This window comes from Pararge aegeria, chromosome 22 (genome assembly GCF_905163445.1).
Source record: "Pararge aegeria chromosome 22, ilParAegt1.1, whole genome shotgun sequence".
Taxonomy (NCBI): Eukaryota; Metazoa; Arthropoda; class Insecta; order Lepidoptera; family Nymphalidae; genus Pararge; species Pararge aegeria.
The window spans coordinates 6511272-6528696 of record NC_053201.1 but is presented as its reverse complement, the minus strand read 5'-3'; the positions used below and the strand labels follow the sequence as shown (position 1 = coordinate 6528696).

Here is a 17425-nt window from a genome sequence, read left to right as displayed (position 1 = left end):
GGTTAAAATCTGTGCAGAACTCTTGGAGCCTATATAAAAAAAACCTCTATAATAAAACCTTTTTATAATGTTAGTATTGATACTTGATATACAATATATTTACGATTCAAAACATTCAGGTTACAGCTTGCTGTAATGTTGTTATTATTATAGAATAATGTTATATTTTATTCTATTTTTAAAACTTTGAGTGGGAGCCAGGCAATTAGCGATGTCTAAAAACGTGGCTTGGAGAGAATATACCGCCATCAGACTCGGTTGTTATGACTAAAATTATGATAATAATCATTAATCTCTATGCTGCTTGACAGCTTCTCAGACGCAGCGATGAGCGCTGTGGCCTTCTCAGTGGGAGGTCCTGGGTTTGATCTCTGGCAGGAGAAATTTTGAATTGAATTATCTCTGGGTCCATCTTTTGTTATTATAATTCTATATATATTTACATTAATAAACTAAATTAACTTTTGTCCCAAAATAAAACAAAATAAAAGCTCAAACATCTTCGTAACTACTTCAGCCAGCAGACTGCCTAAGATGCTGGCAGCATTAACCCTTTGAATGGCCAAACTAATTCTTTGGCTCTTTGGCCAAGTTAACTGCCAGCTCTATGACCACCTTTAGACCCTTTTTGTCAATTATTTAAAAAGAGCTCGAGCCCCTGGTCCCACGGTCCCAAAGCCTCTACTCCAAAAGGCGCAAAAATGAAACTGTTATCAAGGTTTTCATATTTGCGCCACTTGTCCTGCTGATGTCCTGACGCACCCACCATTGACGAGTTCGCCTGGGTGTGTGATACAGCTGGCGTATCGACAAACGTGGCATCTCAAACAAACCTTCCTAGCCTCCACGAAACGAGCGTCATACCATATTGTCTCTATCATTATTTATTTATTTTATTATTTTTTCAACTGAGATTCGGAGTAATGTGCGTTAATACAACAACGAAAAAATCGTGAGGGAGCGGACACCTCGGAGAGTTTCCATATTATTCTAAAGGGTGTGTCAAGTCTATCAATCCTTCAACGTCCAAGCTGGTCAAGTACCAGCTAAGCTGTCTTATTCTACTGTCTAAGTCGACGGCATAAGCTGTCTTATTCTGAGAGTCCCGAGATTTGTTGGACCGTAAATGGGCAATGACAATGATTATGATTTTATGTTTTTAAAATTACAATTATTATCTTTAAGTTTTCCGCTTTATTATTACTATTTTATTTTAATGCTGCGTCGTCATTAACGTCTTCATTTGAATATAAAGATAATTTATCTACCCGCATTATCTTAAATTCATTCTAATGAAGTATTTTTAAATAATATTTTACTCACGTAAATAATATATATAGCTATATTCAATAGGTGCTTGAATATATTAAGTTGGAATATAATATTCAAAAAATATTGATAGGTAAAGCAGGGTTGGCGGGCTTTGCTGATTATAACAGTGTTAGTGTCCGATGGCGATGCCTTAACGTTCTCAGAAGAGACGGAACAGGGCACTTCCAATTTCTTATCTCCGGGCTGGTACTGAATTTTTTTTTACAGAATAACCCCATTCAAATAGTTTTCGAACCTAGAACCACGTTATCTGTATCCGAACATGCTTAACACTTGACAAACGCCTACTCATTTCACATTATGTATTTTCTTTTTTAGGTTCTAGCATGCCTCGCGCTGAATGTTCTGCTGACAGGACTCGGAATGTCCATCAGTTTCGTCACTATGGTCTTACCCGAAGTGCTCGACGCAAAAGAAGGGCTTTCCATGAACCAGTCGCAGGCTTCTTGGTTTGGTATGCATTTTATCTATTAACTCATTAGGATTGGTGTTTTTTTGTGTTTTTAATAATTCCAGTGCAAGTTGGCCCTTGACTGCGATCTAATTGTAATTGATGGAAATATCTTAGTAGACGCATAGGAGGCACTTTTGATGCGTACATTAGGTGCATGAGAATTATACGGTAGTGAGATGATAGTGATAACCATATTCGTAAACTTAAAACTAAAGCTACGAGGTTTCCAAACGCGTCCAGGTCTAAGAAGAAACCCACAACAAACTTAACCGGTTTTTTTTTGTGATCATCATCTCACATTGTCATTTAAAATGATTAGAAGAGCAACCTGGTTAGAGCAATAATTCACACCCAAGCTTTTTGTATCGATTACGTAGTCCTTCCTGATGGTAATGGGATTGTGAATATGACATAGGTACTCCTTATCGGTTTCTACGCGACATCATATCGTTTGCGGCACGTCTTTTACGCTAAGGTGGTAAGTAGCCACGGTTGTCAAATCATACTTCTCTCTCTACGAGCACGTCGTGACCCTCATTGCTGAGGGTCGTGACCCCTTCCACTTACGACCTTTTGGACGATTTTGTGCCATTTGACTCGGCTTTTAGCAAAGTTTAAAGCAATATGCACTGTGTCCAGTGCGGATTGGATCCGACCAACGAATCGGGCTACGTCCTCGAGGTGCCTTTTCTTCCACCTTGCCAGTGACAACTATCATCTCAAGATTGTCTCCATCTCTTCTGGCAATGTGACCGAAGTACTCGAGAATCCTCTTATGACAGACTTTACGTTGATAGCCTTCTTGCAATTTTAAGCTGTCTCAATATCGATGCGTTGGTCCTGCGTGCCGTCCACGAAATTCGCAGCATTCTCCTCCAGCACCACATTATATAGTTATGTAATAAGCACAAAAACCCTCCGTGCTTGTAGACAAAAGTCTTCAAACAGTGCGTGTTGCCAGTGATGACCTATGGCTCAGAAACATGGTCGTTAACTATGGGCCGAATAAGAAGGCTCAGAGTCACTTAGCGGGTGATAGAGGGAGCTATGCTCGGAGTATCCCTTCGCGATCAAATCAGAAATGTGGAGATTCGTAGAAGAACCAGAGTTACCGACATAGCGCAACGAGTCGCGAAGCTGAAGTGGCAATGGGCCGGGCACATAGTTCGGAGAAAGGATGGACGTTGGAGTCCTAAAGTGCTGGAATGGCAGCCCCGAACTGGTAAGCGCAGCGTTGGTCGACCCCGAAAGAGGTGGACAGACGACATTAAGCGCGTCGCGGGTAGCCGTTGGATCCAAGCGGCACAGAACCGTGGAATTTGGAACTCTCTACAAAAGACCTATGTCCAGCAGTGGACGTCTATCGGTTGATATGATGGTGATGATGATCTCATAAACTGATATTAAACAAATTAAAACTTGTAAGTATCAGTTCACGGTTCTACTAATATTTGCTCTGGGAAAAAACTTATTGGTGTCTAGGATACATTGTGTTCCATAACATGAGCATGAAGTTAATCCTATCAAAGGTAAACCTGTTACGTGGTACTTAATTGAATAAGTTTCACTCGAATACATCCGATGTGGTCCTAGAAATATAAATAAACAAAGTTCATGAACTTCTAACGTACTAGGTTATGTAACTGTCAAGGGCAACCTATAATATAAATCCTACATAAGGAAATAACGAGGTATTTTACCTTTAAACGATTTATTTATCGTTCATAGATGTTAATAAATATATATTAATTTCAAAGGCCTGTATAACTGATAATCAACGCACAGCCTATACTGCCTGGTTTAGAAATTTGGAATTTGGACAGTAGGTTTCTGTTATGATGTGACCGCGCAGTAAGAAAGGATTTATTTGTATTCAGGATTCATATTATGTGTAACGATGGCTGGGGCTGACATAATATAGGTAACCTATAAAAATTTCTTGAATAAAAATATGAAAAAAAAGTAGGTAGGTACCTAACTAATACTTATAGTTATTCTTACTTACTGTATATTATATCTTCGCCATTGGTTGCCTGGAAGAAATCGCTATGAAGCGATAAGGCCGCCAAATTGTTTGCGTTGTTTTGTTCTCATGATCATCAGCCTATCTCAGTAAACTGCTGGACTAAGGACTCTTCATTTGCACGCCATCTCGGTCTATAGCTGGTTAGCTGCATCCAGTTCTTCCCTACTGCCTTTACGATATCATCCCGCCATCGAGCTGGTGGTCGGCCGATGCTTCTGTGTCCAGTGCGCGGTGGCCAATCCAGAATCACTCGGCTCCACCGCCCTTCCCCCCTTCGACATATGTGGCCCGCCCAGCTCCATTTGAGGGCCGCTGCTCTTTGAACGATGTCAGTGATTCCAGTTCGGTTTATGATATCTACGTTGGGAATTCTAGCTAATAGAGACAATCCCAACATCGCTCTTTCCGTTGCACGCTAAGCCACTTTGAGCCGGTGCACCACCTTCTTTCTCCATGTCTCTGCTCCATATGTCATAGTGGGTAGGATACATTGGTCGAATACTTTGCGATTTAAGCATAAAGGAATGTCTCCCTTAAGTTTCCCTCTTGTTTTGTTTTACTTTTTTTTTTTATGTACTTTTTGTGGTGTGCAATAAAAAAATATTCATTCATACATTCTTACTTACTACGGTAGTGTGGTGGTAGTTTTATACGCACTTAGTAAGGCTTTATTTTTTGTAGTTAATCTTGTTTCACTTATACACGTAAGTAATTGCCCTTGGTCAGCTAAAAAGGTAAACAAAGTGTGGGATTTCCTCGCAACAACTCGTAGGTTGTAGCGTGCGTAAAGTCGGATTTACAAAATTACATTACGAAATTAGTGGCGTATAAAACTATTTTTACGACATTATTCTCAACATCATTTGCACAGATATTTCTAGTTCTAGTTGTCTTATTATATAAACAATTTTTTCGTACCTTTTTAAAGTAGGTACCTATGTTTTAAAAATAGAATTAAAATCAAATCAATCATAAATTTTCAAATAAATAAAAACAAATAAAATGAAAATACATATTCTTTTGAATGTATACGTTTATAATTATTTTAATATTTTCAAAATGATAAAAAGTAATTGAAAAAAGTAATTGAAAGATTGTTTAGGTACATAACAAGACATTTAAGAAAAAAATGAGTTGAAAATGCTTTGCATTATGAATTTAGAGACTTAAGAGCGTGATATGACAGGACGCTTTTTAATATGCGATGCTATAATTTTCGCAGTTTTCGATGAAATCTGTTGTTCCTTGTTTTTATACCTGCTGTAAATATTAGTATAAGTTATAATTACACAATATAAATTATTAAAATACTCAATTATATCTAAAAAAATCTTGTAAATTGTACTGAATAATCTTAATCGAATAATGTTAGTCAAGAATAAAATATCTTTTATCGCTGTGAAGAACAAAATAGTTCTTACAATCAGCGACCCTGCTTTCTGCGTCTAAGGCCGTGGGTGCGATTCCCAAAACTGAAAAAAAAATTTTGTGTGATGATTATGAATGTTTTCAGTTTCTCTGAACTGTACTTTATTAATAGTATTTATGTGTATTATAATCATAAAAATATTCATCAGCTATCGTAGTACCCATAACACAAGCTACGCTTACTTTGGGGATAGATGGCGGTGTGTGTATTGTCGTAGTATATTTATTTATTTATTTTAAGTTATTATTCTTAAATGTATTATGTTGCAGTATAATACCCAATACAAGTTCTCGGAGGATTATAATTCTAAGGACGTGTATTTTCAGGTAGCATGGCGTTCCTATGCCAGCCACTCGGCAGCATCTTCTCCGGTCCCATACTGGACTACTTTGGGAGAAAGAAGGCCCTGTTTCTAGTCAACATACCGCATTTGATAGCGTGGATGATCATGTACTTCGCTTGGGACGTCCCTTCCTTGTTCCTTGGTAACGCGCTTTTGGGCATCGGCACGGGAATCATGGAGGCCCCATCTGTGACATACGTTGGAGAAGTCAGGTAAATGACCTTTAGACACTGCATTTTAGCCAATTAAGATGACAAAAACCACAACATTATCGTCCCTTATCTCGAGTTTGCAAAGCGGAAAATCTGATTTTTTTTTAACTAATCAAGGTCAAGGTCGTATTATTTTCTGGTTGTTAAGAATAGTTGAATCGGCTGATTTGTTTTTAACCACAACTTACAAAAACGATATTTTTTCTACTGTAGTGAAATGGCAAAGGTGTATCACCGTACAGCCATATTTTCAATTATTTAATATTCCTATCTTAAAAAACGGTAAAATTACAAGAGACGTTAGCAGAGGACGAAAAAAAAGCAATGTGACTGTGCAATGTCAAATCAAAAACTAAAGATGCATGAAAGTTAATATTTACTCAGATTACCGAGTGTTTGCATTGGTATTGCTCTACGCGTATCGCATACAAACGTCAAATCAGTTCATTGAACTAAATTACTCTTACTATTTACGCGCTTTCTTCCAAGGTATAGAACGAGTTTGCTTAGTAAAATTGTTTGGCTTTCAGTGATCCTTCCCTCCGAGGTATCCTTACAACGCTGACTAACAGTTTTACATCGCTGGGCATGTTTGTTGCCTACCTGCTGGGCACTGTTGTATCGTGGAGGCAAGCGGCACTTGTGTCGCTCACTGTACCACTAGCGACGATGGCGCTCGTGTTATTTGTACGTATAGATTTCCGTCTTTTCCGTGAAGTTTCTTTCAGAAGTCATCGTCGCATGTACGCGTCCGAGACAGTTTGCTTGCTGGCCTCTACGCACCTTAAATTCAAGAGCAAATAGGCATCATGTAGGTAAACGTACATTACTCCAGTACCAGTAGGAGGAGTGATTGCAGCCAATTGCCGAGTTCAGTATCCTCTAATCTATACAGGGTTGAATAAAATACCAGATAGCTCTCAACCTTGTAGTTCTTATAATTGAAACTAACAATTTTTGTTCTAAGACTTTCCAAAAATGTTAATAAATAATTTTATTTCTGTAAGGTAATACTAACTGCGAAAATATACACGATTCGACAACATCGCGCAGACGAATCGTGGTTCGCAAGCTATTGCCGATATAACATTACAGAGTAGTGACAAGTAGTGCCCCTATATACCTATGTAAAATATTGAACATTTCACCAATAATAGGGTAAAACAAAATATAGTAGAACTAAAGTTGTTAGTTTTAATGTAAACAACTACAGCCCGAGAGCTTTCTGGTATATTTTATTTAAGCCTGTATAAATACTAAGAAATACGAGTATAAAAATAAAATATAAAAGTAGAAAATGCATACTTTAAAAATCAGACTTAATAAGCGTTGATAGGGAGAAAACGGTGGTTAGGGCTTCGGCCTCTCTTTCGGGCGACCAACTTTTGTGGACTACGACCAAACCTTCTGATTCTGAATGGAGACCCGGCTCACAATGATGATGAGATGACGATGTTACTTATACAACGTGTAAATGAAAACCTAAATAATACTTCACAGGCTTTAGAGGTACATTATGTACTGTCTATGAGACTTATCTGTGAAACCGAAAACCTAATAGTTTTTGAGTAAACTGATGCCATAGTTTTTACTGAAGGGAATCAGATACAGCCCTAAAATTACATGCACAATTAACATCATGCGACTCCTATCATCACGTATGCGCGTGTTGGTACTTTATCTTCATAGGGTTGTCTAAGTAAAGTTAGGATTTTTTTTTTTGTATGGAATAATAAATATGCTTCTCTTATTTATATATAATATTGTTACAGGCTGATTCCTAATGAAATTTACTAATTCATTATTCAACATTATTTCGTAGTTCGGTTACACGTTGTATAACGGGCGATGAACATTTAGTTATAGAAAGAATCTCATCACTTCAGTGACAGCGCCTTTAGTATCTTAGGGATTAAGTGGTTCGTCTTCCAGTCTTTCAGGAACATATTCACAGGCTATAGATGTTAAGGCATATTACGTTTCAACTATACACATATCGTAAATTAAATACTGTTTCTTTTTGCTTGTTTGTTCGTTGGATACACTGACACAGGATAGTTTTTATCCCGGAAAAACACCCGGGAAATATTATCGCTGGATAGAGAAATGAATAGAAAATACCTATGCACGGATACAATTTCTTAATTCTTCATACGCTCTAAAATACGTTGTGAAATCAACTTACCAATTCTGCGTTGTGAAATCAATATCCCCTGAGAATGCACTGGTATCGAAACGAAACATGCTGCTGATCAGTGTAGTGTTGCGAAGAGTGAAGTTACCGATCTCTATACGTGATTCGCTATAGAACCCCCGACGCATAATCGCCAGGGTGTTATAATATTGACGTGTCTGTCTGAGGTATCGTTACTCCCGAACGGATGAACCGATTTTCATTTTGTTTCTTTCGTTTGAAAGGTGTACTAGTCTGGAGTAGTATTCTTAGCTATGTTTCATGAAAATCGCTTCAAAACGGCCACCGCCATAGAATGGTGGATTAAACATATTTTTTCACAACTACCTCCAAAAGGGGATTTTAGGAAAGCGCTTGACTAGTAGAATACTATACGATAATGTCGGAGTTTTTTTTTTGTGTGTGGTGGTGCTGCGTAGAAAGATATTATCGATCTATAAGTGATTTGTTTACAAGTTCGCGAGCGAAATTCCATTCCCAGATTGAACTTCAAACTAGCAAGTTACAAGATGCCAAGCAACTACTTGCTGGTTTTAAGGTCTAAACAGACCTCATTATTTATACTGTCGTACGAGATTTTTATTCAAATAAGAACGTTTAGATGCCCTTTTTATTAATTATTCATTATATGTGAATAATAAATAATGGGCTTCGAAATGGTTCAAAATTTATTATCAATGTATATGACGACATTTATAAGTCAATTTAACTCATTTTTTACCATCAATATTCACGAATGAACTTTAGATCTTTGCCGTGATAACCAAGTACCTACCTACAATTGATTAACAAAGACTTATCTAAATCAGAAGTTTTGTAACTAAATTTAAAAGTATAAAAATAAAACTATACTAAAGTATACATAGGGTCTTATAAGTATACTTTTTTGTCTTGTAATCATACAGCAGTTAAAGCCCAGTAGTTAGAGATTCCCTCCCTTTCGTGAAGGCCGAGTTCTATCCCCAGCACCCACCCCTAACTTTTCCGAGTGATGTGAGTTTTAATTTGGGGTGCTTCCTTAGGAATTATTGCATCCTTTAGTATTATTTCGTAATTCGGTTAGAAGGCACTAACACTATCGAAGGCACGCGGGAAATATCGGGTGTGCCTTCCAAATCGAGGCCTTATCGCCAACGTTAAATCGCTTTGACCTAGCCATAACTATTTTATTTAAATTCACAACTTGTTTTTCAGGTTCCCGAAACTCCAATATGGTTGATATCTAAAGGTCGTCAGAAAGAGGCGTTACATTCCCTATGCAGACTCCGAGGCTGGGCTCAACCAGAAGATGTACAAGAAGAATTTAACCAACTCTTAGAATACCACAATGACTGTAGAGATTGCGTAATTTGCTCAAACGAAAGAAACCACGAAGAGAAACCGTGTGACCATTCCAACTATAGCATTTTCAAGAAGGTGTACCTAAAATATAAGTATGTCTTCTTCGTCAAAGAGACTTTGAGACCTTTTGGACTGGTCATGGCGTATTTCTTTTTTCATACAATGAGTGGTTTATTGCCGGTCAGGCCTAACATGGTTAATATGTGCAAAGCGTTGGGCATGAAATTTGATCCGAAAGGGATAGTGGTAAGTGGTCAATTTTTTTACTTTTAACTCTTAGCAACTTAAACTTAGCAATTTAAATGTCATGAATTTCACTTCTGAATGCTATTTATAACCTGGGATATATGTACAGCCTAACCTAACCAATTGGTTGAGCACCAAACTCATGGATGCCTATAAAAACTTTCATGGTTTCCATTATTGAAGGCATTTGCGGACGGCCGATTGGCGCAGTTTAAAGCGACCCAAGGCCGTGGGATCGATTCCCACAACTGTAAAATGTTTGTGTGATGAGCATGAATGTTTTTCAGTGTCTGGGTGTTTATATGTATATTATGAGTATTTATGTATACTTATTATTAATAAAAATATTCATCAGTCATCTAGGTACCCATAACACAAGCTACGCTTGCTTTGGTGCTAGATGGCGATGTGTGCGTTGACGTAGTATATAAATTATAAAATTATTATCTTCCATCTTTCCCTTTACTGGGCAAATGCCTTCTCTCCCCAGAAGGGAGAGATTGTAGAGCATAAATAATAATAATCGTCTATTTCAGGCAATACGGAAAACCCATTAAATACAAGTCAAATACTTCTGTAAAGATGTAAATAAAATAAAATACAATAATATTTGAAATTAAAACACAGATTAATGAATATTAAATTCAATTTGAAAAATCATAATATGACAGTTTTTTTTTCTGTCACTATACACGTCAAGGCAGTACTTCAAAATGGGATTCGGGCACTCAGAGCATAGATCGCCAATGATCCGATCTAATATTCAGCATGCCTTGATGCATATATATATAGGTTACTGACTCTCCTAATTTGAAAGTAAACTTATCACATCCATTAACTATAATCCAATAACAAACACTTCTTGTTTTGTTTTGTAAAGCAATTCCGTCTTCGTCCAAATCATTCACATGTTTTGAACATACCTAGAAGTAAAGCAAATTTATTCTGACGCCAAAAGCAAACATAAATGTTTGACTTCCCAACAGCTATTTCAATATTCAAACCATTTTTCTTTCTTCCAGGTAACAGTCGGTCTAGTCTACATTTTAATGAACCTCATCTCAGCTGCTGTAGTCACATTAATAGGCAAAAGAAAACTAGTCGTGTCATCATTATTTGCCACGGCGTGTTGCAGTCTTGCTATAAGCATATACGCAGGAGTTAACTTACCTTTCAACGTGCTTTCGTACGAACAAAGCACGTTTCCAGAACAAAAGGAGTTACTACCCGTTGTGCTGTTTATGCTGCTAGTCTCATTTACAAGTGCGGGTATACCTTGGGTGTTGCTTTCGGAAGTTTTTCCGTTCAGGTAATTTTAGTTTCTTTTTTAAACAAACCTTTTCTAAAATATCATCACCACCTTAGCTTTTAAATAGGGCACAACGCAAAGACCTTTTTTCCTGGCTATTATTATCGCGAGAGAGACCGACAGAATAACGTGTTCTTAGAGACAACTCTGGTGGAGAACAACAACTTTCTAACTCTGGACTGTTGTGTTAGGAATTTCTTGGTCAAAAAGTAATGCCTTTAAATTTTAAACTCTACCTGGTAGTCATACTGCGTACTTTAACATACTTTTTCAATAAGCCGGTATCGAAATTGAATTGTTAAGATAATTTGTGTTCTAACTTTTATTGAAGATTATTTCGCACTGTCCATGATTTTCTTGCTTTTATTCAAATGTAAAAGAAGCAAATTCGTGGAGTTTTCTTGAAAACTCAGCTGAGAGTTAACTTGTACCTTCTCGTCTTTACTCTCATGTCATAATCTAAAGTCTATAACACTCCACTGCTAGTCTAAAGGTGTCTCCGAACGGGAGGGTTTTGGCTATATTCACCACGCTGGGCTGACGGGTTGGGGATCGCAGTAGATGTTAGTTTTAGCACAGAGGACGCTACCCGTTCTCCGTCATATTCCCTCAGTCACCTATTAACAGTAGTACGTGAGAAGAGGAGGGGTGGTAAAAACTGTATTCTGATATGCTCTCACCAAACTGCACTATATAATCTAAAAAAATTACAATAACTTTTAAATCCTAACTAATTGCTTGTTTGTTTTTCAGGAGCCGAGGTATGGCGACTGGTTTAGCCGCCGCTCTTAGCTACGTAATTTTCTTTTTAGCTACGAAAACTAACTACAACCTAGAAGCTAGCTTCCACATTCACGGAACATTCTTACTTTACTCTATAATAGGTTTTATTGGTACAGTCTATTTATATTTCTTCTTGCCAGAAACCGAACGTAGGAGTTTAGTTGAAATTGAAGAATATTATAAGGGTAATCAAAAAATATTCGCCGATGATTTCTTCATCAACGCATTCAAAAATAAAAAGGGCAAAAACAACGATGTTGATAGTCCTATGCTAGCAAATTGTAGTTGAATTTAGTTATTATATTTGTCTGATAAAATTCCCGATTAACAGACAAAAATGAAGGCTTTGTTATTGTTAAATAGTTTTGGTATTCGGAAGTTTTTGATGCCTTCGTTTTGTTACTCAGTACTTAAGTAAAATTAATTTTAGAGCATTTATTTACACGTATCATACTAATATTATCTATAAATGCAGAAGTGTATGTGTTCGTATGTAACATTCTTTCACGCAGCAACGGAGTAATGGATTGACGTAACCGCATATCGACTTGTGCTTGTATTTAGCGATTATTTATTGTTAGTCCAGTTTGTAGATTTCACTACCAACGGTGCGTCTTCCAATGCGGAATCGCCATTTCAACTTTTAAGGCCCCCAGTACTACACTTATGATTTGTACTACCCAAATAAAAACGATAAAAAAATAATAGAGGCATGTGAAAGAATGGTCTTACTTTAAAAAACTCATATTGAGTATGTATACGAAAACCATGAAGAAATTGATGTAATTTTCATAGCTTTATTATTAAATTCGATATAATAATAGGTAGATCTTTTAAAATACTATATAAATATGTAACATATAAACATATAGGTACTTAATAAACCTACTGAAAAATATGAAAATTGGCCAAGTTATTGAAATAATAAATAGCACAAAAAATCTGTATAAATGGTATTTCGCACAAAATTGTTTAAGGAGATACCTACCATGGAAATTTAAATGATAACGTTAGATAATAAGTTTTATTCAATAAAGAAGTTTTAAGTTATGGTTTTTTTTTTTAAACATCTTGAAAGAAGAAAAGGTTCTCAGTTTGATATTTTGTAAAGACTAAAAAGTAAAATAATAATCCGCAGTGTTATTGTCAAGGGCTAACTTGTAGTGCTAATGAATGTAATAAAAAAACTTTAAAGATTTTCGAGGAAACAATAAAGTAGTTGAATAATATATTTAATTCGAGATCCGATCAAATTAAACCGTGTTTGTTTCCTTTGTGATAATTATCCAGCCTGCGTCAAAATATAAGTGACTCAGTTAACGTTTTGCAATTGAATGGACAAGAAGTCTCAAGAAGATTAAAATAACACCTTACATCGGTCTTAATCGCATAGATTTATTTGCGTTATATCAACGAAGAAGCCACAGCGGTACTTTTAAAAATGAGCAATCTATTTTATAACTTACAGTAGATTTGTTTGAACCCCGCGATACTGCTGCTGGAAATACGTATAAGAATTTGAATAGTTGGAATAAAAAATAGCAATGGGTTTGAATGATTAAATTCGGTAATTACCAGAGAGCTATAAAATTCAACGAAGCCAATTTCGTCGTAGAAAGTTAAAGAAAGAAAAATGAGGTGGCTTTGGTGGAGTAAAACATCAGTAGGACCTGGAGAAAACATAAGCAGATCCAGGGTGGTGCTGTCACAGGTATGTACTATCTATTTTTTAATAGGGGTGAAATGGAAAATACCTGAGTTCCTGCTAACGTTCCAAATATTTGTTGAAAGGTATATCAGAGGCTTTCATACGTCTATAAGTTCACCTTAAAAATAAGAGCTCACCTACGATTTCAGAACGTATTTAACGTCCGTAAAAGTTACGGAATATTTAAACACATATCATCTATGTTATAAGTATCAATGAAATTTCCGACAGTTTAGCTATATGTTATTAAAATGAGAGATAAACACTTTTTTTTAAACACAGAGTACTAGTCATTTGATTCTTCCGAATCACACCGCCTTGTTATTTAAATTCGTACCATTACTACTTTTACTACTCTCACCTGAGCTTAAGTGATAAAACATTTTAAGATTGAAACAGGCTAACCTGATATGGGTCGGTTTAAACGCGGCATCGCATTTGAACACTAAATCATTTGGCGGAACGTTTTTGTCAGTAACAAGACATTTTTATTTTCTGAATTGTATCGGGTCTTGTCTGGAAGGATCTGAGAATATCATAAATTCCCGAAGCGGCTGGAGAACGTAACATCGGTAATACACTTACCTATACACACCTGGGGCGAACCCGGGATCTTCTAATTATAAGACCGCGTTCACAACTGTGCCAGGAAGTTTTCGTCCTACTTACTCCTACCCTTTACTAATGGGTATGTAATCTATCCCTAGTATCGATCCAGTGAATGATATAGACAAATGAGGCTACCCTCATGTGTCATCATTAACAGTGGTTTTATGACAATTGTAAAAAAAAAGGTATAATGTATTGTGAGATGTCGTCCTTTTTATTTTTTCGTCCTAATTACTTACCTTCTGGCTGCCAATGTATCAACGCAAGGGGATTGAATTAATTTATCATCCTTTTCAGGCTCTAGCGTGTCTCCCGCTAAATGTTCTGCTAATTGGAATCGGAATGTCTACCAGCATCGTCACTATGGTAATTCCCGATGTTCTTGACGCAAAAGATGGACTCTCCATGAACCAATCACAGGCCTCGTGGTTCGGTAAGCGTTCCATTTCTTTATTTATTTACATTTATTAAGCACCGGACCGATATGCAGCGATAGGTTATTTGCCCTGGCCTCTATTTCTAAATTCTATATCAAATTCAAAATTGTTTCAAATTTCTGTGAGTTTTTTCTGTTAGAATATCAACCATTTGTTGTTGGTGCAGTCTAAGATGGTAAAAAGCTAACCTGAAAGGGGTTATCATCATAATAATATTTTTTTGCCGGTAGCATGCAAAAAATAGCCTTTACACGTATTTCCTTGTGGCATAGTTAAGTGGTTAAAGTTTATTTATACACCTACCGAGCTAAGAGATAATATCAGAAAATATCCTATTGTTACATGTTTGTACAACATAATATTTAAAGTTAAGATTAAGTAGTTGTTCTATTGTGAGATATATACTAAGTATTCCCACAAATAGTAATTATAAGAAAAAAGTTTTATTGACGATATTAAGCGTAACCTCGATGGGATACAAAGGGGCCTTTGCCGTGTGTGGATGAGATGATCGTTTAAAAAACAGCCTTAAAATGCTACAGAAAATACATAAATATTTATTTCTTTTTAGTTTGTATTACACTTTCTACCGTGGTATTCAAATGGTGTTTTTGTTGCATTAAAAATTATTCAAATTTCTATATAGTTCTGTGAAACAAACATTAAAAAAATACAACTGAATTGAGTACCTCCTCTTTTAATATTTCTGTTGAAAAAGGATTAAGTTGTTTAAATTCAACTTTCCTGCAAAATTAAAATTTGCGTAGCCAGGCAATTGGAAATCGATGAACATTTTAGTGATGTGGAATTAAAGATGTCGCCCACCTTAACCTTTTCGGAGTAATGCGCGTTTTATGCAATTAACTTGATCGGTAATGGTTAATAATGATTGTTAGTGTAGTGATGATAATATATTTAACCGTCCAATTTTCAGGTAGCTTGGCGTTTCTATGCCAGCCACTTGGCAGTATCTTCTCTGGTACTATAGTCGACTACTTTGGAAGAAAAAAGGCCCTATTCCTAGTCAACATACCGCACTTGATGGCGTGGATTATCTTGTACTTCGCTTGGGACGTTCCTTCCTTATTCCTTGGCAACGCACTTCTGGGTTTGGGTACAGGTGTTATGGAGACCCCAACTTGTACATATATTGGAGAAATCAGGTAAAGTCCCTACGTCCTTTCCTTGCATAGATCCAGTGCAGTGTTTAACTGATCAATTAACTGACATTTTAATTGATCAGTTAAACACTGAAGAACTTAGAATTCCGTTTCCCGCAGGTGTCGTATGAGGCTCCAGCTCCACAGTTGTAGTAGCATAGCAACGTCCTCTGTGCTACTACAACTGTGATCACCAACCCATCTGCCGAGGTTGGTGATTATGCACAAACTCTCCCATTGAGAGACGCTTTTAGACCAATAGTGGACTTTTATAGATTCTTGATGGTAATTTCTGAGAGTCCACTAATCTGCACTGGGCTAGCGTGCTGGACTACGGCCTTAACACCTTCTCATTGTGGAAGGAGACCTGTGCCCTGTAGAGTGCTGCTAATGGGTGGATATGATGAGGATAACTTTATTTAAGGCTAAAATTAAAATGTACATAGAATATACTTTCCGGTGACGCAACCAACTTTTGACACTATTGCTGGAATCAATTCAAACTTCATTGAATTAAAGCTCTGCTTTTATAAACTTTTTCTTTTCAGTGATTCTTCAATACGAGGTCTTCTTACTACGCTGATATACAGTTTTGCATCGCTGGGCGTCTTTTTCTCTTACCTGCTCGGGACTATTATGTCATGGCGACAAGCAGCACTTGTGTCGATAGCCGTACCTCTTGCCACGATGGCCCTGATGTTATTTGTAAGTATAACCTTTCTACCTCGTTGAATACGGATCAAAATCTGCTGGCTACGATTCCCTGCTCGGATCCGTAATTTATTTATTCTTTTTATTTATTCATACAACGTATTCCATAGTCCGGACCGGGAAAGAACTAGAGTGCTGACCACGAACAATCAAGCATGCGTGTTTTGAGTCGCCTGCACGATTGCATACAGAGACGTCAGGGGTTGGGTGGATGAGGAAAGCAGAAGACTGGATGTGGTGGAGCTTTTAAGAAAAGGCCTATGTTTAGCTGTGGACGTCTGCAGGCTGAAATGACTAATACTTAATCGCTTAGTAAAAGTATTTAAGCGAAATAGTTGACATATAGCGAGTGAAAGAACTTTCCCTGTACAGCCTTACATCATCTACATTATATGTTTAAGAAAATTTACGAAGCATTACGTTATTATTCTTCAATTCGTGTAAATTTACGCAGGTTCCCGAAACACCAACATGGTTGATTTCAAAAAGTCGTCCAAAAGAAGCATTAATTTCCCTATGCAGACTCCGAGGTTGGGCCCAACCAGAAAACGTCCAAGATGAATTCAAGGAACTTGTAGAATACCATGATGCTTTTACAGAATGTGTTATTTGTACAAGAAAAGGGGGAGAGCAAAAACAGTGTGAACATTCCAATCTCAATATTTTCATAAGGCAGTATCTAAAATATAAGTATGTCTTCTTCGTCAAAGAGACCTTGCGACCATTTGGACTTGTCATTGCGTATTTCTTCTTCCATACTATGAGTGGTTTAACGCCGCTAAAGCCTAACATGGTGAATTTATGCAAAGCTTTAGGCATGAAATTTGATCCCAAAACTATTGTGGTGAGTAGATCCTCTTTCTTGCATATTTACTCTCCACCTAAATGCTATTTCCCACTTAAACCGAAAATGTTACCTTTTTTGAATATTTATAATTGAAGAACCAAGCAAACCGCCAATAGACGGAGTAACACTTCACAGGGCATACAACGACAACTCCCTACAAACAAATATAAAGTCCCTGTGTTCAGCAACCTAAGGCGTAGGTGTTAAGCCGAAGGTGCCTGTAAAGCAATGTAGCTTGGCAGATATAAGCGGTATTACTCCTCCGGGCGAGCTCTGCCACAAAA

The 17425-nt window shown here is 36.9% G+C and overlaps 1 protein-coding gene across 1 annotated transcript in view; it reads left to right on the top strand.

Annotated features, from left to right (window-relative positions):
- Window positions 1-17425, top strand: part of LOC120633962 — a 33038-nt gene that overhangs the window by 13571 nt on the left and 2042 nt on the right. Inside the window, exons 2-13 of the mRNA XM_039904398.1 lie at window positions 1651-1786; window positions 5568-5796; window positions 6327-6483; window positions 9185-9577; window positions 10600-10886; window positions 11640-11953; window positions 12647-12678; window positions 13285-13380; window positions 14284-14419; window positions 15358-15586; window positions 16132-16288; window positions 16749-17138. Coding sequence (XP_039760332.1) covers window positions 1651-1786; window positions 5568-5796; window positions 6327-6483; window positions 9185-9577; window positions 10600-10886; window positions 11640-11953; window positions 12647-12678; window positions 13285-13380; window positions 14284-14419; window positions 15358-15586; window positions 16132-16288; window positions 16749-17138 — 2556 coding nt within the window. The remainder of the gene's footprint in view (window positions 1-1650; window positions 1787-5567; window positions 5797-6326; window positions 6484-9184; window positions 9578-10599; window positions 10887-11639; window positions 11954-12646; window positions 12679-13284; window positions 13381-14283; window positions 14420-15357; window positions 15587-16131; window positions 16289-16748; window positions 17139-17425) is intronic.